This window comes from Sorghum bicolor, chromosome 2 (assembly GCF_000003195.3).
Source record: "Sorghum bicolor cultivar BTx623 chromosome 2, Sorghum_bicolor_NCBIv3, whole genome shotgun sequence".
NCBI classification, from domain to species: Eukaryota; Viridiplantae; Streptophyta; class Magnoliopsida; order Poales; family Poaceae; genus Sorghum; species Sorghum bicolor.
The window spans coordinates 17206130-17228373 of NC_012871.2; the positions used below are offsets into that span (position 1 = coordinate 17206130).

At 40.8% G+C, this 22244-nt stretch overlaps 1 protein-coding gene across 2 annotated transcripts; it reads right to left on the bottom strand.

The window, feature by feature from the left end:
- On the bottom strand, positions 371 to 5320 carry LOC8059756. 2 transcript variants are annotated; one of them, XM_002461893.2, is made up of 8 exons: positions 5172 to 5320; positions 4808 to 4932; positions 4620 to 4713; positions 4449 to 4523; positions 2718 to 2796; positions 840 to 2334; positions 664 to 742; positions 371 to 588 (listed from the first exon to the last, which is right to left on the bottom strand). In XM_002461893.2, the coding sequence occupies exons 2-8, from the start codon at positions 4878 to 4880 to the stop codon at positions 543 to 545; spliced, it is 1941 nt and encodes a 646-aa protein (XP_002461938.2). In that variant the 5' UTR covers positions 4881 to 4932; positions 5172 to 5320; the 3' UTR covers positions 371 to 542. The 2 variants fall into 2 exon arrangements, with proteins under 2 accessions (XP_002461938.2, XP_021310048.1); XM_021454373.1 differs by having other exon boundaries at positions 393 to 588; positions 2763 to 2796.

A 22244-nucleotide genomic window follows, 5' to 3' on the forward strand; every position in this document is an offset into this window, starting at 1 on the left:
GAAGTCCAATCATTAGGCTTTCACCTATACAGTGTCTGCCGATATTCTAATTGTCATATCATGAAAAACAAATCATTTTAAATGTCTCAGAATTCTGCAAGATGAGGGCATTAAAACAGAACTACGAAATTTCTTTTATTCTAAGAAAGAATAGGAAATTGAAAGTGACATAAGCATGTAAGGCTTTATGTCTCTTTTTCCTGAAACAAAGATATTTGGCTCCCTCCATGAAATGGACCAAAATCCTGCATTGAACATCTAAACAATATTTTCCACTAGATGCCATTGTCCCTGCTTTCATGATATTTCTGGTTGGCTTTATATGGTTCAGAACAGCTTGATGGGCATCACATGATTAGCTTTTTGTCAGTTAAAAGAATGAATTCAATCCCTTTTTAATTATTATTTTTGCTTTAATGTTATGCTCACTCCAAAGAGATTAGTTGTACGTACCACAAGGTAAATATCAAGCCACACTATCACAGTCTAGAGTACAAACAAAAATAAAGTTGCAAAGCCAGCACAATGTACTCTAAGGCTCCTCACTGCTCACCACCATTGAGGATCCTCCGGACCTTTTCAAAGCAGCTGTTCAAATGCAAAGTATTAGAGCATTCATGTGCAGAACACAAGGGAGGACAAGAAGGGAGGAACAAGAAAGACCTTTCTGATAAATTTGGAAACAAAGTCTTGACAGCATTAATCATAATGTCAGCACTTTGCGTATCCTCCACTGCAGGAGCTATGGTAACAAAGAATACATCAACATACAAGTGTGATGAATGAACAAAGGCTATACAAAAAAAATGTTAACAATGGTTCATGTCTTCATGATGTACCTTGAGGGCCTTGAGAATCAGAACCCCCTCGAAGATAACCTCTGGTGCATTCATCAACCTCCTTGGTATCTGCATGCAACGAACTTTCTATAATCTGTCCAACAAGCTTGTGGGCCATCACTGCAGTCTCATCACAAAGATCATGGAGATCTTTAGAACAACTTGCTGTTTCCACACTAGCAACAGCCTTATTCAAATGAGAATCCATCATGCTAACAGCCGCTTCTGTGTCTCTAGAATGCCTAGAACTCACGGCAGCAGTGTTGTGCAAGCTATTGGAACTGCATGGTTCATCAATATTTTGCTGAGGACAAAAATTGAAGTAATTGGTCTCTGTGAGTACAAAGTCATTGTCCTCACTGCGGTCATCGTGGTCTAAGTTTATAAGTTGATCATCACTTATGCATGCACTCCCTGAGTTCATTAACTGATCATTGATTGGGTCTCCAGCTACATCATAATATCCTATAGCTCTGAGATTGCTGCTCAAATTCAAGACAGACTCTACCTCTACTTCCTTTCTCCCTTCTGTGAACATATGTTGATGTCGAGACATACGATCAAAAAAAGCAATGACTTGCAGTGCTTTCTCTGGTAAATTACCTTCATCGCATTCAAACAAACATTCTAACAGATACCTTCTCACAGTTATCCTGAACTTTGTGTGCTCTCTCTTTTCCTTAGAGCCATGACATAACATGGGACGCAGCAGTTTCAGTCTATCATGTCTCATCTTTTCTAGCAACCATAGAGCATTCATTACATCATTCTGCAAGGAGATAACATGCCTGGAAAATGGAAAGAACTCTGACATTGAAATATCCACACATCTCAATTCTTTCTTCCGGCATAGGTTCACCACGGACATGGCTTTTGCTAAATTCGTTGGCAGGTCACAGCCTTCCTCAAGCTTCGATATGATCTTATTGCACCTTCTATGTACCTTTTCAAAAATTTCTTGCCTTGTGGAAGCTTGACATTCTAGCTCAAACCTTGGGGGAAGTGATTTTCCTTCGAGCTTCCTCTTCATTGCAACCAGAGCTTGCAATGGCAATGCATCCAGTTCACCTAAAGCTTGGACCAATGATGAGAGCAGTCTTGGCGTAACTGGTGTTGCAAGGCGCATGCAGTCAGATAGATAACTTGACGGATTAGTTAAGATCTGGGATAGCTCATGACAGCTGTTATTTTCATTATCCAAATCAGCTAAGTAAGCTGGGAGGTTATTCTTTACAAGTTTTTTCATTCTTGGCCTAGTCTTCTCAAAACTATTCCTATTCTGGTTAACAATACAAGCCACTGAATGAAGAGCTTCAAGGCTAAGTTTGTTGATTGTATTGTGCACAAACTTCAAACTCTCCGGACTCAGAGAGCCATCCTTCTCCTTTTGCAATTTAAAAAGTTGTACACCATCCTGAACTACATGGTGATTCCAGCCATTTTGTTCCAAACCAAAACATCTCTCGACATGGAGTCTAACTCTCTCACAGGACAGCTGAAAGATATTTCTTAAATAAGATGCATAGCTAAGCTCATTTTACATACATGGATGTACACAAAATAACACAACTCAAGTAAACCACAAAAGTAAGAGATTTCATCATAACAAATATGTTGTCCCCCAAACAGAAATAGTTCACCATCAGACTGCCCTATGATGCTGTGTGGATAACAAGACAGAGAGAGAGAGAGAGAGAGAATAGAACAGAAAGGAATAGTAGCAATGGCAGGTATTTCGAAATGCCAGGCAAAGGGTAGCATGATGTACTTCACAAAGCACACAAAATAGATCCAGCTGACAATTAAATGGATACAAAAGCTCATATCAGTTTCTATTTGCTACAGCAAGTAACAGGATAGGGAAATGCAAATATATACCTTACACGAATTACAGCCTATGTTATTTGGGCATTGCAGACTTACCTCATCCCCCCTGACATCTGATTCAGCCAAAAATCTGTAAAGCAGAGAAATGTAGTCTTTTTTTGTTACCAAAATACTGATGACTAGAGAGAAAGTTGAAGTGAAAAAATTGAGAGCACATAGATTATGGCATGGAGATTTTTTTTAGCAAAGAAAGGCAGGTTAGGCCCCTGTTTGACATGGAGACGGACACTAGCCACAATATGGCAGGGATAATTTTTCTCACAAAATATAGCACCCAAACGAATTGAGAAAACACCCCGATCATCCCTTTTTTTCACCTTGTGAAGAAGCTAATCAGTACTAGAGCACACAAAATTTCACACTATATATATGTATAGTCAGGCCCAGCTCCGACGGGGGTCGAGCGGTGCAGCTGCTCTGGCCCCCCAAAACCAAGGGGCCCTCCCCAGGTATGCACATTCTAGTATCAGGGCCTGGTCCAATAGCAGATTGACTATTCACGGGGTTTTCAGCCGGCTGTCACAAATCTGGGATATCATTCTTCAATGCTTCCATCATCTCATCTTACTTGGCCCCACATGCTGCGAGAGCAGATGTGGCAACACACGGCAATGCCCCCAAATCCAATCCCCATCGCACCCAGCCACCCACGCCGCCACATGGCAATGCCTATGGTTCAGACTTCAGACGTACAAGTCAGCGACACTGCACTGCTGCATCAGACACTTGCCGCGGTCTACCCCTAGCTAATTCTTATTACCAAAGTGATAGACCAGAAGATCATGAAATCCAGCAATAAGGTGTTCAGGTGAAGCCTGTTGCATACTCATTACTCCTGAATCCATGAATATCAGAATTTGGTGATTGATGAACATGCAGCAGAACATCGATTGAATGATTGATATTTGGCCAAGGACTATGTATAGTTAGAAGGTTCGTGTGTATAGACTACAGATAGGTCATGCCATTTGGCTGGTTTTATCATAACTCTACGTACATAACGATTAGCTATAAATAATGACCAATACAGTTCACTGTTAGGCTGACTGAATATTGTTTAGGGATATATATTATTGGATTTGTGACTCTAGGTGGTAACAAGTAAGATTTAATGAGTTAATCTAGAACCTTTGTATATCTGAGCAAATTTGAATTACTCATTGTTTCTTTAAATTTCAACATTGTCAAGTCAACTAAAAAGTATGCATCCAACAGTGACAATGGGGAAAAAATGAGAGAAAATGAGTTTACTGAATCACATGGATTTATAATGGTTTGGGTAACCTTATTCATTGAGAATAATTTAATCGATGAGATTGGTATTGATATCAGTGACTTTGCATATAGGAATGCCAGAAAGCAGCAAGAAAATATCATTAAATTATTTTATATAAGTATTGCTTTTTTATGCCTTTTAAGTGTTTGTTGATAGCATTATATACTTTTTGACGTTGAAATAACATTAAATATATACGTATAATTATGTTTATTTTAAGGGCCTCGGTTTAAGTTTTGCTACAGGCCCCATAAGGCCCCGTTCGGTTCGGGAGGATTTCACCGGGAATTATTCTGGTTGATCAATGCTTATATAAATTTCCAAAGCAATTCCAGTAGGATTCATTCCCAGCATTGATTCCATGCCAAATGAACGAGGCCTAAGTCTCAGGAATCAGGACTAGTTCCATATCAGTGTTCATCACGCACGCAAGAGAGTAGACTCACAGTTGTTCCATGAACTCAGGTCTCTTCACACGCTTGATGCATCCATCTTGTCCTTGAAGCATTGACAGCAGATATCTGCAACGCCCAATTCTCGATGATCAGCTGTAAATCAGGACTGCGAAAAGAATATGCTAGTACAATTCTAAGAATGTCACTGGCTATAAAAAAAACCTCCGTTTCTCAACGACCAAGGATTCATCTCGATGCACAAGCTCGCAGACTGCTTTGGCGTCCTCGACAGTGAAGTCCTGCGCCACCTCCCAGCCTGTTAAGTGGGAAAAAAAAAGGAAAATATAAAGAATCAGGAAGTTAGGAGAGAAGCAGCAGGCGGCAGGCGGCAGGCGGCGAGTGATTCTTACCCCCCATTTCTCGAGACCCGCGAATCCATGGGCCTGCAGCACCAAGCAGATGCTGCGACCTGGCATCGTCCATGGTTGCAGGAGAGGAATATTGCCGGCGCTTTTGTGGACTGCTGAAACGGGAACTGGAAATCACAGCTGCAGTTAGTTGCCGATCTCTGCGTTATATAAGAAGCCTAAGTCGGAGCGCACAAGCAAAGCACTGAATGGTCATTTAGCTCAGAATAGGGAGTTGGGGACAAATCACAAATCGATAGGATTTCTGCTGCAACCACGCGCAAATCCAGAGAGCAATCTACATGGGAAGCAATTGATTGTCTCATTGCTTGGTGGAGGGAGAAGCAGACAGGGACTAGAAACGAACCCGCGAGGTCAGCAGCAGAAGGACGGCCGGCGGCCGGTGACCGGCGCTCCGCTGGGCTTGACGGCGGCCGCCGCCGCGTCCTCGCGCACGGGGGAAGGTCGCTCCCTACTGCCCGTCCCTTAAGACCAAGCCGACCACGGCCCAAAATTTTAGAATTAAGTGGCTGCTCGACCAAAATTTACCATAAAATTTTTCACCAAACTCTGAGGCCATGTTTAGATGTGAAAAAATTTTAGATTTCGCTACTGTAACACTTTCATTTGTTTGTGGTAAATATTGTTCAATCATAGACTAGAGTCAAAAGATTCGTCTTGCGATTTACAGTCAAACTGTGTGATTAGTTTTTGTTTTCATCTATATTTAATGTTTCATGCATGTGCCGCAAGATTCGATGTGACAGGGAATCTTGAAAACTTTTTGGATTTCAGGATAGTTAGTCTATGATTGAACAATATTTACCACATTGAATCTTTTGACCCTAGTTAATTTATGATTGAACAATATTTACCACAAACAAACGAAAATGCTACAGTAGTGAAATCCAAAAAAATTTCACATCTAAACAAGGCCTCAAAGTTTGGTGAAAAATTTTATTTGGTTGACAGGTTTTGACAATAAACCAAATAATTTTTAATTACCTAAAAATCAGCCTTCTTTCGAGCGGTCGCTACTTATCTTCCTCCTCTAGCTTTTCGCTTCTTCCAACGATATTGGTAGTGCCTCAACGTCCAGCACTAGCAGCACGTCGCGCACCATACGAAAAAAAGGAAGTAGGCAGCGTCCGTACGCACGTCCCAGCATCGTGTCATGTTCCTCCACCGCATCCCATCTTCCCCCTGCGCTCCCGACTTTGTTCCTCACGGTGCCCTCATTCCCGTTCCCCACCGCTCCCTCCCTCTCCGTTGCCCCCACTGCACTCAGATTCTCCACGGCATCCCATCCTCCACCGCGCCCTGTTCTCCCATTGGGTCCTGTTCCCCATCGCGCATTGGCGTCAATCCGATTACAATGAGTTTGGAAAAAGGGGGTGGGAGATTACTACGTACAATAAACTTTCCAGACCATGAGTTTGGAAGAAGGGTGGAAGGACATTAACGCCAATCCAGGTCATGGAGCGTTGCTTGGTTGGCCACCCAGCGTGCCCAGGGCAAGCAATCTAGATGGTGTAGGCGACGATTAGCTTAAGTAGCAGGGTGGCATTTTGTGTCTTCAGCCGCTTGACGCCCAGGCTACCATCTTCCTTCAGCTCATAGACTTGTTCCCACATGATGAGGCATTGGGCTCATATTTTAGAACCATCAAAATAAATAGTATAGTAATATATTTAAATTTATAATATAAATTTCTCTACTCTAGAAGCAAAAATAAAGTTTGAGAGATTCTATTTTATATTTAGTGAACTGGATAAAAAGTTTGTTGATCAAGTATAAACAAGAGTATTTATTTTTATCTGAGAGTCCACAAGCATTTCAATTTGATTGACGGTATGGCAGGTGTGCCATGGATGGATGTTTAGCTTGTCATAGCTTACAATACCATTCACTGGCCATAGGATGTGCACACTGGATCTGTACAACAAGAATACAAGCGTCGGAGCATGAGCCATAGTCGGTGCCTTGCTAGACGACGGCCAGGTTCTCTTTCTTCATTTAATCACGCAAATTTGCAACGTTTAGTGCATGCAGACGACATCAAAACATCTATTGTGCGTGCTCTTAGGGCATGTACAGCCTGTTTATAAATCTCTTCTATATACCAGTGTTTTTGCGGAAAACCCCCACCATCTCGTTGAAGGAGGAGAGAGAGCGAACAGGCTTGGCTCGTGCTCCCACACCTCATCGCCGATGTTAGGCATTCTTAACGTCATTCCAAAAGTAGACTTAGTTTTCTAATTCTGATAACGGCGTCAAAAATGCCAAACTTATCCCTCATGCCACTTAAGCTAAGTTGTCATCCCCAACATGACATGAGAGACGCGGTATTGAAATATGCAATTGCTCTTCTGAATGAACAATAAATGAGATCTGTAAGCGCACAGATTAATACCGATGTAGCATTTTAACCGGGAAGTATTCCAGGTATCGTTATTTATATTTTTACCACTAGGAAGGGATTGCTAATCGTCAATGTTGATTATGGAATGAAATATGGAATTGAGTATCTATCATTGCATGTGTAATAGTGAGCATTTATATATCTCTTTCATACAGGGATAAATGTCACATAAAATATAGATAAAGTATGAATGGTGACACAGATAATTAATCTGATCAGCATAACTAGCCACATATAATAATGATAAGCACCTCAACAGATATTCTAGCAAGTCATTAGCATGGAATTAGGATGAAGTACAAGAATATTTCCTAAGTTATTCTTAACTATAAAGTCTAGCATATCATAGTTAGTGCAATTATACTTGGCAATCATTGCGAGACAGGACTATGCCCATGCATAGTGATATTATCAAGGAAGATGAGAACATAGCAATCACTCCCCTATAATAATGTTGCTCTACCTGCCCTATACACGGAAGGGGGGCTATATAAGAATCAATGGAGCTACCACCACCACGGTACGATCGCAGATAAATACGGTATAGGCACCACGCTACACAATACTTATCATTTACCCACTGTACACATGGATAAACGCTATACGATCCTAAACATGTATATAATTCCAATCTAACTAAGCCAAGCATATAACTATGATAAACTAAGAACGGTATAATTGCAAATATAAACAAGTAGAGCAAAGTCATAATCAATATATTAAAGTAGAACAAAGTCATATTCATAATATTGAAGAATAAATGATGAACAAATGAAGAACAATAGAGGAATTACCAAGAATTCTCTTGATAGATCCGGAAACCAATCGAAGATTGACTCCTTCTAGTTCTAATCCTATGTAGCTATGCTAAACTAGAGATCTAGTTAATGTGGTGGCTCTAGGGCTTGATCAGAGACTTCTTCTCCCGAGATGAATGAATGAATTAGGGTTTCAAAGGTGCCTCCTCCAGGGGCCAGGAGGCCTACTTATATAGTCCCTCCAAATGAATATGGGCCGTCGGATCAAACTGACCTTAATCGCATGGTTTTCCTTAATCCTCTAGGTCGGTGGAGCATTATCCGCGAGACGGAGCCTGATTGGCCCAGGCAGCAGGGCGGGCGCCCTGTCCCCGGGCCTGCTGTTGATATTTGTTAACGCCATCAGGAAATAATCTGCAAGCGCATGGATATAGGTGAGCATTTCACCCAGGAGGTTATCCAGAGTATCGTATTTATATTTTTACCACTGGGAGAAAGAATGCATCTGACTAACTAAATCTATTGCTACTACCCTTTAGGCTACAAACAATGTGATTCGATGTGAGCGATGTATAGAGAAGACTACAACCGTACTCTCGTTCTAACCTTGGTAAGGATGATCTACTGTTCTATTGGGGAGGCTTACGGAATCTAGACACCACAGAGGATGTTCGACCCACACCTATCAACCCTATCGATCCTGCTAACGGGATGTGGGCTACAAAGATGACTCGGAAATGTCACGTTCCTCGCTACTACCATGGTCCGGCTAGACAGAGGATATCTATGAGTACCCTAGCCCAAACACCACGTTTACGCTAGCAATGATTACTCTAAACTCAACCGGAAGAGATTAAAGTAAACTCATAAACTAAAGAACAATAAGAGCAAAGAACTTACTAGGATTTAGAAGTCGAAATACTGAAGAATCATAGGAGCAAGCCTCGGGTAAGGAGACTTGATCTCGTAGGTACAACCTCAGAGTAGACACCGACAGGCCAGGCTTCCTCCGATCTACACCTCTACTCTATCTCTCTCAATCTAGAAGAACTAATTCTAATCCACATTGGATGCTAAGCCATAATTCTCTATAGCGGAAAGGTTATCCTTCGAGGGCACCTCTCAACTCTATAATGATGTGTTCTCCTCCAGGGGCCAGGGGCCTTGCTTATATAGCCTCCTCCTTTGTGCCTTTTTGGTTCAGCAGGCGATGTGGTACTAAACTTTCCACCATATCTCATTAAAATGCACATAGGCCTTAATGGACCAAATCTGATTTGGGCTCAATTAATCCTGCAGCTCTTTTATGTGGAGTCCTTCTTTTATTAATATCTCTTGATTCTGAACTCCAAATATAGCAAATAATATATGCATTTCGATCAGCTCGACGAGATCTTTGTAATGGTGTACTCCATTTTGTGATTGGTGCTTGTACCAGGGCGGGTGCCCAAGGGGGAGGGCGGGCGCCCTGCCCCCGGGCCCGTTCGGCCTCGCGTTCGTTCCCGTGGCTTCTGGAGTCTTCTAGATGATAGAAAATTGCGCGACACGTTAATATCTCTATGTAAACCCGACGTGTGGGCCTTTCCTTCATATTTCCTGATAACCCCCTACAGAAATAGACAAACAACAAAACTCGTGGAATTCTGTCAGATAAAACCCTAAGTCTGGGTGTTGGTTGCATTTAGATCCTTTTCTTTAGTTATTTGATGATTATATTTGGCATCAACAAACTCCCCCAAGCTTACCTCTTGCTCGTCCCTGAGCAAGGATGGACTCAAGAGTTTCTACAATAGTTTCATGCCTTAAAAGTACACATGCGTTCAAGCAAGATCTCATCTCTCAGTTAGAGTAAACTGTTAAGACTTAAAACTTACTCATTTTACCTTTCACCATGGGGCTTGCAACCGTCACTTGTGTCTTGAGCAGTTAAAAGATAGAACAGTCAAGTCAAGCGCCATGTCTCTTATTCTTGATCAGTAGCTCTGGAGTTTTTGTAGATTTTCAAATAAAACTCAGAGATTCCTTGTATGACTCTCTCAAATCTCTCTTTTGTGGTATTTCTAGATCCTCACCAAGGCAATGATGATATATGCCTTCTCTCAAAGTATGTAGTATTTGTGGTATGAGGCATAGTGATATTGTCTTCTCTCTCACCCTACTCTAATAAGGTTTTGATATCTGGAGCTCATAGGTGGGAGATAGATAATACAAACTTACAAGACATTTATTGCATAGTCAAACCATGGATCCAGAAGAACAAGTCAATAAGTCAAATCAAGATGTGCATGTGTAGCGAGTGAATGGTGTATGGTGATAATGGTGATAACAATGGTGAAGGTCTAATTCTACTTTTGCTCTTTTTAGGGGATACATACCTTTCTTGCACTTTGAAGCTTTTTTGAGGAGAATGAGATGCTCTATATATTTTTTCTCTCAGGTGGGTATCTTGTACCCCTAATTCTACTGTCGAACACTTGTCCATTTTTACCTCTCGTCTCACTTTTTCTTTTCTTTGAGGATCCGGGCACTTGCCCCTTTTTATTTTCTCGTATTTTTTTCTCTCTCTTTTTTTCTTTTTCTTTTTTTTTGAGCACTCATCTCCTGAAATAATATAGCAAGTGGTAGTAACCAAAATAACTCGAACATTTATTTCACAGGGAAAAACAGAAATATGAGAATGTTTTTGGCTATTCTCTCCCGGATTAGGAGTAGAATACTTTTGGGTGGCTCTAGAGATGGAAATGAGTGGATATATGTGGATGCGTACTTCTGGAGTAGAAGTAGCATGTATGAGTGAACGTGCAAGTGAATCTTGATTTTTAACCGCATGACAAGCTCTTAAGGGTCTACACAGCTTGACCACACTCAATGCTCATAAGCAGTAAAAAGTAAATATATGGTTCATAGTCTAATAAGCATGTATATGTGGCTGTGGTAGGATTTTAAACTCTCATCATACAGGAACTCATCATGTGTTATTTTAAAGATTTTCAAAGATAAAATTCTCCAGAATTCTAGCATCTCTAGGTACAGATAAACAGCAGCTCAATCTTCCCATATCATATCCGTTAACAACTTAGACTTCAGATCTAGTTCTCTTCCTACAAGTTCAGGTTTAGAGCAAATCTTAATTCATAACAGTCATGCCTAAACTTGAGAGAGATTTCAATTTTGAAAACTAGTCATGGCAGAGCAACTATTCATCATTTTTATGTGAGAGCTTATCATGAGGGTTCCTAGCAAACTTCATTTATTTATTTAGCAAACTAAGCAAAGATATATATATATATATAAGCACAAAATTTTTATTTGGGTTTTCATGATTATGCATCTTTTTATTATTTGAGTAAAGTATAAACGCGAGTAGAAACACTTAGCTAGATAAATGGGGGTGCTCTCCCCCAAGCTGGATTTTGACGTAATTTCTTCTAATGTAGCTAGCAGGTGACGGAGGTGTATTTGAATGTCGGCAGCACCCTGACAGTGATTACTATGTCCTCTGCTGGCTAGTCTTCTTTGATCCTTGAATTCTGTGGAGCTCAAATAGACAACAAAGCTTTGTGGAACTGGTTAAGTGTTAGCATAAAATCTCTTAGCCTTTATCATATTGAGATTCCTCCTAATAAATTTTACTCTCTATGGTAGGATCCTAAATTTATTTTTATATTCTCATATTTATAGGATAGGAATATATTTATTTTATTTTTATGCCACCACAGTGAATGTACTTATGGGTTTTATGCCATGAGCATACTCACATGGGGCTTACTATTTTTAATATATTTTTTTTCTTTTCGAGATGATATGAAGTTGATTAACTAAGCAAAATAATTGAAGGGAAAAGGATAACTACCAAGTTTACCTCTTGGCAAGGCGTTTGGTGTTTTTAAGTCCTCCGAACGGGACTCTCTGTTTTCTTAGTCGTCTTGGGATTCGCTGGATGGCGTAGTCGGTGGTTCCGGCGGCGCCTCCTCTTCGTGTATAGCTATCTTCTTTCTCCACACCTGACTCGGTGCTATGGTCTCCTCAGGACAGTTTTGTTCAAGTTGTATGTCTTCAGACCTTACCACTTCTCCTTCGTAGTCTGCCCATCCGTCCTTGATGATTTGCCTCCTCTGGTTGCGGTCGCGTCGTCTTCTTCTTGTCCTGATCTGCTTAGAGTCTTCAACTATATAGTTAAGGTCAGTAAAATAGCGACGTACCTTCTCAGAGGAAAAGTGCATGTGGACTTCTCCGGTTCCAATGTAGATGATTGCTTTAACGGTGCTGAGAAACGGTCTCTCAAGGATGATGGGTGGATCGTACTCGTCTTCTCCCATGTCAATAACCTTCAACCTTTCGGAATGTCTGATCTGCCATCTGGAGCTGGGTCATCCTTTTTGGTCAGAAACGGTGACTTAAGTCGACGATCTTGACCTCCTTGAACTGCAGTGACCATCTTAGCTCACTCGGTCCACATTTGCTTGTTCCTATTCCTCCTGTTGGTCCTCTTCCTTGGTTCATGTCAGGATTGCTCTGAAATTTGTGTAGTATTGTTCTTGAAGGAAAACGTCTCTTTCTTCTCCTTGATGTAGAAACTGATCTTGGCAGCATTAGCATAGATGACAACTCCCGAGGTGTTTAGGGATGGCCTCTGTTGATTCCAACCTTGATTTTGTTGAGGACGGTTGTAGTGGTAGTTGTTGTTGTAGTAGTTTACGTCCTTAAGTATCTCAGGGCAGTGATGGCCTGAGTGTCCAGTATCTCCAGTGTGTTTGTGCTCGTAGATCCAGGTTCTTCACTTGGTGGAGTCTGGGAGTTGTAAAATCCTCCACGTTTCTCAAAATGTGTCCTGCTCATAGAGACAAGGCAGAGATCAAGTGCATGAGCCCTGTTGGTGGAAAACACCAACAAAACCAAAAGTATATTTATTCTTCTCTATCCTTAAGCATAGGGAGCAAGACAAAGTTGATGGGTGATAGGTTCATGAGTGTAGCATTTAAAACATTTGTCACATCAGATCGCTCAACCTTATGGAAAGATAATCTATCTATGTATGTGCCTTTATATTTTCCCAAAGATTGAATGTGCAACATTTTAGCTTATATGATTAGGAGTGTGGGATCATGAAGGTAGTACTAAGAACAAAGATTAAAGGACTAAACATGCTGAATCAGTTGGGTTGGTTAATTTGGAGTTATAAATCATCCATGTTTGTCTCTTTATTTATGTGAACGCCGAAACCAAGGAGAACTTATAAAAGCGTTAGTCAAGTACCTTAAGATGTTACCTTACTTGAAGAGTGATGGTACAACATCACCTTGTGGAAGCTTTCCTTTCTTAGCGGTTGTGCATCGTGTTTGTGGCACCCTCCATGGATCATCTCTTGTGAGCTATGCCTTCCTTGTGTAAATTGTTAACCTTCATGTGTCTCTCTTTTTGTCTCCCATGTGAGTTGTATCTCAGGACTTCCCAGGTTGATATTGAAAGTTTTCCTGCAGGGGTTAGTCCGACAAAATATCCAATATCTACTATAGCATACTATTGGCTCAAAAATCAACCTAGACACCATGTCTAATTTGATTTAGAAGGACATTTTAGCCTAAGCACCATGCTTAATTTAAAATCCCTTGGAAGTAAGATCATCATTCCTAAACTAAGCACCATGCTTAATTAAGAGATAAATGAAACTACTCCAAACCTAGACATATACTAAAGCAAATAAAGGTAGTATGAGAGCATTAGAGATCTACTCAAATGGAGATGAAGTAGCGTGATTAGTATTTAACAAATTGAGCATGTCTCAAAGGTAGGGACAACCAACATAGCAACATGGAAAAGAATGTTTTTATGTAAAGTACTCCCCCAAGCTTGAATTTTGCAAAATTCAAGATTGGATGAATTTAATTCAATGTTGCATGATGATTGGTTGGGCATACCTTGCGCTTGTCATTCCTCGGATCTTCTTGCTCCAATCCTAGAAAGGTTAGTGACACGAATACCCAAAGGAATATTTCTACAATTATCTTTATATGCTCAATACACAAGGTAATGTTGCAAATAATTAAAAGTTCATGTTACGATCTGATAAGTGCTTGTTTTAGGACACTAAACTTGTCCTTGGGAAACCATCAATTTATGTTGGCGAAGTGGTTTCCCCTCCAACACTGACCTACATCAAGATCAACTCAACGAGATCTGCAATATTTATTATAGACATATACATCGACAACTGCCCTTTTAAAGTTTTTATAAATAGAAAGGAAGAGGGGGTTGGAGATCTCAAATGTGGTAAGGTTGGAGAGACCAACTGATTGGGGAGATGTTTTATATGAGCAAGGACTTGGTGAGGTATTTATGAAATAACTTCCATGCTCACTGTTGTTTCTCTCATTCTCAAACTCCAAGGATGATTCTTCATAAATGCTTAAAATTCCTCTAGGATTGTCTCTCAAGTTTGTTTTATCCATCCATTCAATGGTGATAGCACATGGATTTTTAATGCCCTCTAGCCATTGGTGTTGCTCTTCTCGATCCTCCTTGTGGTCTTGGTGACTCTTATGCATGGGATGTCTAGAGAGATTTATAGGATCATCGGAAGGTTCAAGAGAAAGAGCATAGTAGAAATTATTAGGCTCAAGGATGGATTTAAAGATAGGTTCGAATGAGTCATCGAAAGTGGGCGTAGAAGGGGAGAAGATGTGATTGTCTTCTAAATGGCTTCGCTCTCCTTCTATTGCATCACTTAAGATGTCATCCTTGAGTCTTTCTAGATGTCCATCAAAGGGATTGGATTTGAGATGCTTTCTAAGAGATCCCTTCTTAGGAAGGTTCAGACTATATGCACTCAAAGGTCTCTTATGAAGCAGGAAGTTTAAGCTCATCCCAAAATGAATTTCCAAAGGTAGAATTTCTTCTTCCCTTAGATGATTTTGGAGCACTACTAGTTTGGGTTGGATAGCCAAATCATGGGATTGAAATATTTGGAAATCGGCTATTGAAACTTCCTTTCCTCGTGTGGGAGATGATTCCTTCTCTATCTCTAGGATTTTTTTATGAAGACTAGTGCAAGAAGGATGTCCATGAATGAAGACATACCTTGCTTTACTAACAGATAAAGAAAGAAAAACTCTACCAAAGGTTATATGATTAAGACCAATGTGAAAATATCGAGGAAAAACATGGTCTTGTAGGGCTAGGTTTAAACCAAAATTTATAGAAAGATTAAAAGATTCCCTAGGTGTAGCTAAAAGTTCATTATCTTCTTGATTAAAAGATAGGACCTCAGCTATAGAAAAGGGTTGGTTTTGACCTATTGCAATCAACTCCGGACACAAATCATAATTAGGGGCAAAGAAAGGACTTGTTGACTCCCATGGTCTATGGCTGGTCTCCGAAGGTGCAAAAAATTCAATAATAGGTGTGGAATTTAAGTTATCCATAAAGATGAAAAAAATAAAAAGATAAAAAAATAAAAGTATAATACAAGATAATAGCAAGACTTAAAGTTGTCTCAGCAAACCGTCTTTCTCCCCGACAATGGCGCTAGAAATGCTTGTTGATAATTGTTAACGCCATCAGGAAATGATCCGCAAGCGCACGGATATCGGTGAGCAATTCACCCGGGAGGTTATCCAGAGTATTGTATTTATATTTTTACCACTGGGAGAAAGCGTGCATCTGACTAACTAAATCTATTGCTACTACCCTTTAGGCTATAAACAATGTGATTCGATGTGAGCGATGTATAGAGAAGACTACAACCGTACTCTCGTTCTAACCTTGGTAAGGATGATCTACTGTTCTATTGGGGAGGTTCACGGAAACTAGACACCACAGAGGATGTTCGACCCGCACCTATAAACCCTATCGATCCAGCTAACGGGATGTGGGCTACAAAGGTAACTCGGAAATGTCACGTTCCTCGCTACTACCACGGTCCGGCTAGATAGGGGATATCTATGAGTACCCTAGCCCAAACACCATGTTTACGCTAGCAATGATTACTCTAAACTCAACCGGAAGAGATTAAAGTAAACTCATAAACCAAATAACAATAAGAACAAAGAACTTACTAGAATTTAGAAGTCGAAATACTGAAGAATCCTAGGAGCAAGCCTCGGGTTAGGAGACTTGATCCCGCAGGTACAACATCGGAGTATACACCGACAGGCCGGGCTTCCTCCGATCTACACCTCCACTCTATCTCTCTCAATCTAGAAGAACTAATTCTAATCTCACATTGGATGCTAAGCCCTAATTCTCTATAGAGGAAAGGTTATCCTTCGAGGGCACCTCTCAACTCTATAATGATGTGTTCTCCTCCAGGGGCCAGGGGCCTTGCTTATATAGCCTCCTTCTTTGTGCCTATTTGGTTCAGCAAGCGATGTGGTACTAAACTTTCTACCATATCTCATTAAAATGCACATAGGCCTTAATGGACCAAATGTGATTTGGGCCCAATTAATCCCGCAGCTCTTTTATGTGGAGTCCTTTTATTAATATCTCTTGATTCTGAACTCCAAATATAGCAAATAATATATGCATTTCGATCAGCTCGACGAGATCTTTGTAATGGTGTACTCCATTCTGTGATTGGTGCTTGTACCAGGGCGGGCGCCCTGCCCCCGGACCCGTTCGGCCTCCCGTTCGTTCCCATGGCTTCTGGAGTCTTCTAGATGATAGAAAATTGCGCGGCACGTTAATATCTCTATGTAAACCCGACGTGTGGGTCTTTCCTTCATATTTCCTGATAACCCCCTATAGAAATAGACAAACACCAAAACTCGTGGAATTCTGTCAGATAAAACCCTAAGTCTGGGTGTTTGTTGTATTTGGATCCTTTTCTTTATTTATTTGATGATTATATTTGGTACTTAAGGACCGTCAACACCTGCTCGGCCTACCGCTCGTTCTCGTGGCTTCTGGACTCTTCTAGGTTAGGGAAAATTGCGCGGCACATAATTATCTCTATGTAAACCCGACGTGTGGGGCTTTCCTCCATATTTCCTCATAACCCCGTGTAGAAATAGACAAACACCAAAACTCGTGGAATTCTGTCAGATAAAACCCTAAGTCCGGGTGTCGGTTGCATTTGGGTCCTTTTCTCTATTTATTTGTTGATTATATTTGATACTTAAGGACCGTCAACAAACTCCCCCAAGCTTACCTCTTGCTCGTCCCTGAGCAAGGATAATCTCAGTGATGGATCAGAAGTTGCTGTAATGCCTTTGAGTTTTGACGGTACACATGCTTTCAAATAAGGTCTCATCTCTGAGTTAGAGTAAACCGTCAAGACTTAAAACTTACTCATTTTACCTTTCACCATGGGACTTGTAATCGTCACTTTTGTCTTGAGCAGTTAAAAGATAGAACGGTCTAGTCAAGCGCCATGTCTCTTATTCTTGATCAGCTATAGCTCTGGAGTTTTTGCAGATTTTCAAATAAAACTCAGAGATTCCTTGTATGACTCTCTCAGATCTCTCTTTTGTGGTATTTCTGGATCCTTACCAAGGCAGTGATGGTATATGCCTTCTCTCAAAGTATGTAGTATTTGTGGTATGAAGCATAGTGACCTTGCCTTCTCTCTCACCCTACTTTAATAAGGCTTTTGGTATCTGGAGCTCATAGGTGGGAAATAGAGTATACATACTTACAAGACATTTATTGCATAGTCAAACCATGGATCCAGAGAAACAAGTCAATAAGTCAAATCAAGATGTGCATGTGTGGCGAATGAATGGTGTATGGTGATGATGGTGATAACAATGGTGAAAGTCTAATTCTACTTTTTGCTCTTTTGAGGGGATACATACCTTTCTTGCTCTTTGAAACTTTTGAGGAGAATGAGATGCTCTACATTTTCTTTTTCTTTCCTCTCAGGTGGGTATCTTGTACCCCTAATTCTACTGTCGGACACTTGTCCATTTTTACCTCTCGTCTTACTTTTTATTTTCTTTCGAGGTTCCGGGCACTTGCCCCTTTTTATTTCCTCGTATCCTTTCTCTTTTTTTCTTTTTTAGAGCACTCATCTTCTGAAATAATATAGCAAGTGGTAGTAACCAAGATAACTCGAGCATTTATTTCATAGGGAAAAACAGAAATAGGAGAATGTTTTTGGCTATTCTCTCCCGGATTAGGAGTAGAATACTTTTGGGTGGCTTTGGACATGGAAATGAGTGGATATATGTGGATGCGTACTTCCGGAGTAGAAGCAGTATGTGTGAGTGAACGTGCATGTGAATCTTGATTTTAAACGCATGACAAGCTCCTAAGGGTCTACACAGCTTGACCACACTCAATGCTCATAAACAGTAAAAAGTAAATGTGTGGCTCAAAGTCTAGCAAGCATGTATATATGGCTATGGTAGGAATTTAAACTCTTATCATACAGGAACTCATCATGTGTTATTTTAAAGATTTTTAAAGATAAAATTCTCCAGATTTCTAGCATCTCTAGGAATAGATAACCGTTAACAACTTAGACTTCAGATCAACTTCTGTTCTCACAAGTTCAGGTTTTTAGAGCAAGCTTTAAATTATAACAGTTATGTCTAAACTATAGAGAGAACTTCAAATTTAAAAATTAGGCAGAGCAACTATTCATCATATCCATGCTAGAGTTTTATTATTAAGATTCAGTTTAGCATAGCCACTTTATTTATTTATTAAGCACACTAAGCAAAAGATATATATATATATATAAGCACAAAATCTTTATTTGGTTTTTCATGGTTATGTATATTTTTATTTTAATATAGTATAAGTATAAATGTAGATAGAAATACTTCTGATGTGATGAAATCTCTCCCAAGCTGAATTTTGACATATAAAATCTTTCCCAAGCTGGATTTTGACGTAATTTCTTCTGATGTAGCTAGCAAGTGGTGGAGGTGTATTTGAAAGTCGGCAACACCCTGACAGCGATTAGAATGTCCTCCGTCTGCTAGTCTTCTTGATCCTTGAATTCTGTGAAGCTCAAATAGACAACAAAGCTTTGTGGAACTGATTAGGTGTTAGCATAAATATCTAGCCTTTATCATGTTGAGCCTCCTCAATAAATGCTACTTTCTTTGGTAGAATCACAATTTTATATTTATATTTTCATTTTTGTAGAGAAGAAGAACATTTTTATTTTATTATTTTTTATGCCACCAGAGTGAATGTACTTATGAGTTTTATGCCACTTGTATACTCACATGGGGCTTACTGGTTTTAATATTTTTATTTTCTTTTTAGGATAGTATGAACATGATTAACTAAGAAAACTATTTTAAATAATTGAAAGGAAAAGGATAACTACCAAGTTTACCTCTTGGCAAGGCATTCGGTATTTTTAAGTCCTTCGAACAGGACTCTCTGTTTTCTCAGTCGTCCTGGGATTCGCTGGATGGCGTAGTCGGTGGTTCCGGCGGCACCTCCTCTTCGTGTATAACTATCTTCTCTCTCTACACCTGACTCGGTGCTACGGTCTCCTTAGAACAGTTCTGTTCAAGCTGTATGTCTTCAGACCTTACCACTTCTCCTTCGTAGTCTGCTCATCCGTCCTTGATGATTTGCCTTCTCTGGTTGCGGTTGTGTCGTCTTCTTCTTGTCCTGACCTGCTTAGAGTCTTCAACTATATAGTTAGGGTCAATAAAATAGCGGCGTACCTTCTCAGAGGGGAAGCGTATGTGGACTTCTCTGGTTACAATGTAGATGATTGCTTTAACGGTGCTGAGGAACGGTCTCCCAAGGATGATGGGTGGATCGTACTCGTCTTCTCCCATGTCAATAACTTGAAAGTCTGTATGGACAAAATGATCGTTTATTTTGACAGGGACATCAGTTACTATACCTTCAACCTTTTGGAATGTCTGATCTGCCATCTGAAGCTGAATGTATATCGGTTGTAGGGGCATGGTTCCGAACAGGAGCTGATAGGTGACTGCGGCCATTATGTTGACGCCCGATCCGGTGTCGCAAAGCGTCTTCTGGAAGTTGTATCCATTAATGGAGCACTGGATGCTTGGCATACCTGGGTCGTCCTTCTTGGTCAGGAACAGTGACTTGAGTCGACGATCTTGACCTCCGTGAACTGTAGTGACCATCTTAGCTGACTTGGTCCACACTTGCTTGTTCCTGTTCCTCCTGTTGGTCCTCTTCCTTGGTTCATGTCGGGATTGCTCTAGGATTTGTGCAGTCTTGTTCTTAAAGGAAAACGTCTCCTTCCTCCCCTTGATGTAGAAACTGATCTTGGCAGCACTAGCGTAGATGACAGTTCCCGAGGTGTTCAGGAATGGCCTCCCTAGGATGATGGGTGCCCTCTCATCAGTACCGGTCTCTATCACCACGAAGTCTGCTAGGGCGTAAAAGGTACCAACTCAGACGCAGAGGTTCTTCAATATTCCCCTTGGGAAACTTAGTGTCCGATCTGCAAGGTGCAAACACATGGTTGTTTCTAATAAAGGACGTGTAAAGAATTTTTCATAGAGTACCCTGGGCATAATGTTGATGCTGGAGCTAAAGTCGCAGAGTGCTTCTAGGAAGTCCACGATGCCGATAGAGACCGGGATGACGGGGCATCCTGGATCAACTCTCTTGACCAGCAGAAGGTCAGTAGTTACTTTCACAATGGGGTTACTCCAGTAGTTACCTGCATCAAACATGTCTACAAGATTTGCAGATTCTAATCCTTCCAGTTGTGATGGTATACCGGGGTTAGTAGGAGGAACAGCAGCAGCTATTTAATTTAACTGAGATTCAATCATTTTATTAAAGTTAATTTGATTCTTGATGGCAGTAGAAAAATTATCCATTCTATTATTTATATTTTCTAGCATTTTATCATTTGATGCCAATTTCTTAGATAGGTTATCCATTAGCTTTCCTTGATTAGACACTAACTCTTTCAAAGGTGGAAAATTATTATTATTGTTGTAAGAATTATTACCTTGATAATTACCTGAGTAGTTAGGCCTCTGTTGATTCCAACCTTGATTTTGTTGAGGACGGTTGTAGTAGTTGTAGTTGTTATTGTTGATCTAGTTCACGTCCTCAAGCATCTCAGGGCAGTGATTGCTTGAGTGTCCAGTATCTCCACACTCCTCACAAGTCACGTGAGAGTCGTAGACGTGCATGACTTCTTTCTTATCTTCAGCTCTATCATCGAGCTTCTTTATGAGCAGGTCTAGCTTGGCAGACAACATGTCTACCTCCTTGAGCTAGTGTATACCTCTACCCTTCTTGCGTGTCTGGGTCCTCTCTTCGTTCCAGCCTTGGTTGGACGCCATCTTCTCCACAAGAGCTGTGGCTCGTGGTATGGTGAGTGACAGGAATGCTCCTCTAGCTGCAGCATCCATGGTTTCACGGACGCTATTGTCAAGCCCATGATAAAACGTCTACATCAGCAGCCAGCTCTCCATTCCATGATGGGGACATTCTAGGATGTAGTCTTGGAAGCGCTCCCATGCTTCTGGAACGAATTCATCATGTTGTTGCTGAAAACTTGTAATTTTCCCAGAGAGCATTGGTCTTGCCTATTGATGAGGACATCCCAACCAAGCATGCTCCCTCTAATTCCATGCCAACCTCTACACCGACTACGCCGGCACCAGCCCAAGCCATTGATAGAGCAATTACACGTAGCCGAGCCAAGAAGCTGCAACAAGAGGTGAACGCGCTACTTTGTGAGAGTTCTATTAATATTAATGAGAATATTATACTACCTAAGTGTTCTACTTTGGTTGTGCTTAGGTATACACATGAGGAGGGAGGTGACCTGGATCGCAAGGATTGGAACAACACGGTGCAGAACGGACCAGTTGAAAGAAGGGCAGATCGGACCAGTGCGGTGCAGAACGGACCAGTTGAAAGAAAAGATCATAACTTTCACTTTCGAGATGCTATGAAGGCCCATGAGCACTTGATGGAAAGCTCTTCGAGTCTACTTTCCAATGAATCAAGTGGCAACCAGTTTGGATACTCCATACTGCCTGCAGACCAGAATTAGTACAGACTGCTCAGAAGGTCAACAGTCTGTCGTGACAGAATGTTGGTACAACTTGCCAAGTAAAACTGTACCAATCTACAGAGTTTCGTGGTGCATGGCATACGTTGCTGGAAAGCTCTTGGAGTCTAGTTTTACACCCAAGAAACGGTTCATCATTTGGACTTCCCAATAAAAAGTTATCGTCAGTTTATTGGAAACTGCTCTGGAGGCCAACAGTCACGCGAAGCCACTTCAGGAATCCATTTCGAGGGGACCTTTCACATTGCCTTCCCTCAGAAACTCTATTTCGTT

What these genes read in the sequence shown, in the direction of transcription:
- LOC8059756 (XM_002461893.2), bottom strand. Translation starts at nt 4,880, where the DNA reads ATGGACGATGCCAGGTCGCAGCATCTGCTTGGTGCTGCAGGCCCATGG. An exon ending in CGGGTCTCGAGAAATGGGGG is followed by an intron (nt 4,714 to 4,807) that starts GTAAGAATCACT and finishes CCCACTTAACAG; the next exon opens with GCTGGGAGGTGGCGCAGGAC. An exon ending in TAGGCTGTAATTCGTGTAAG is followed by an intron (nt 2,335 to 2,717) that starts GTATATATTTGC and finishes AATATCTTTCAG; the next exon opens with CTGTCCTGTGAGAGAGTTAG.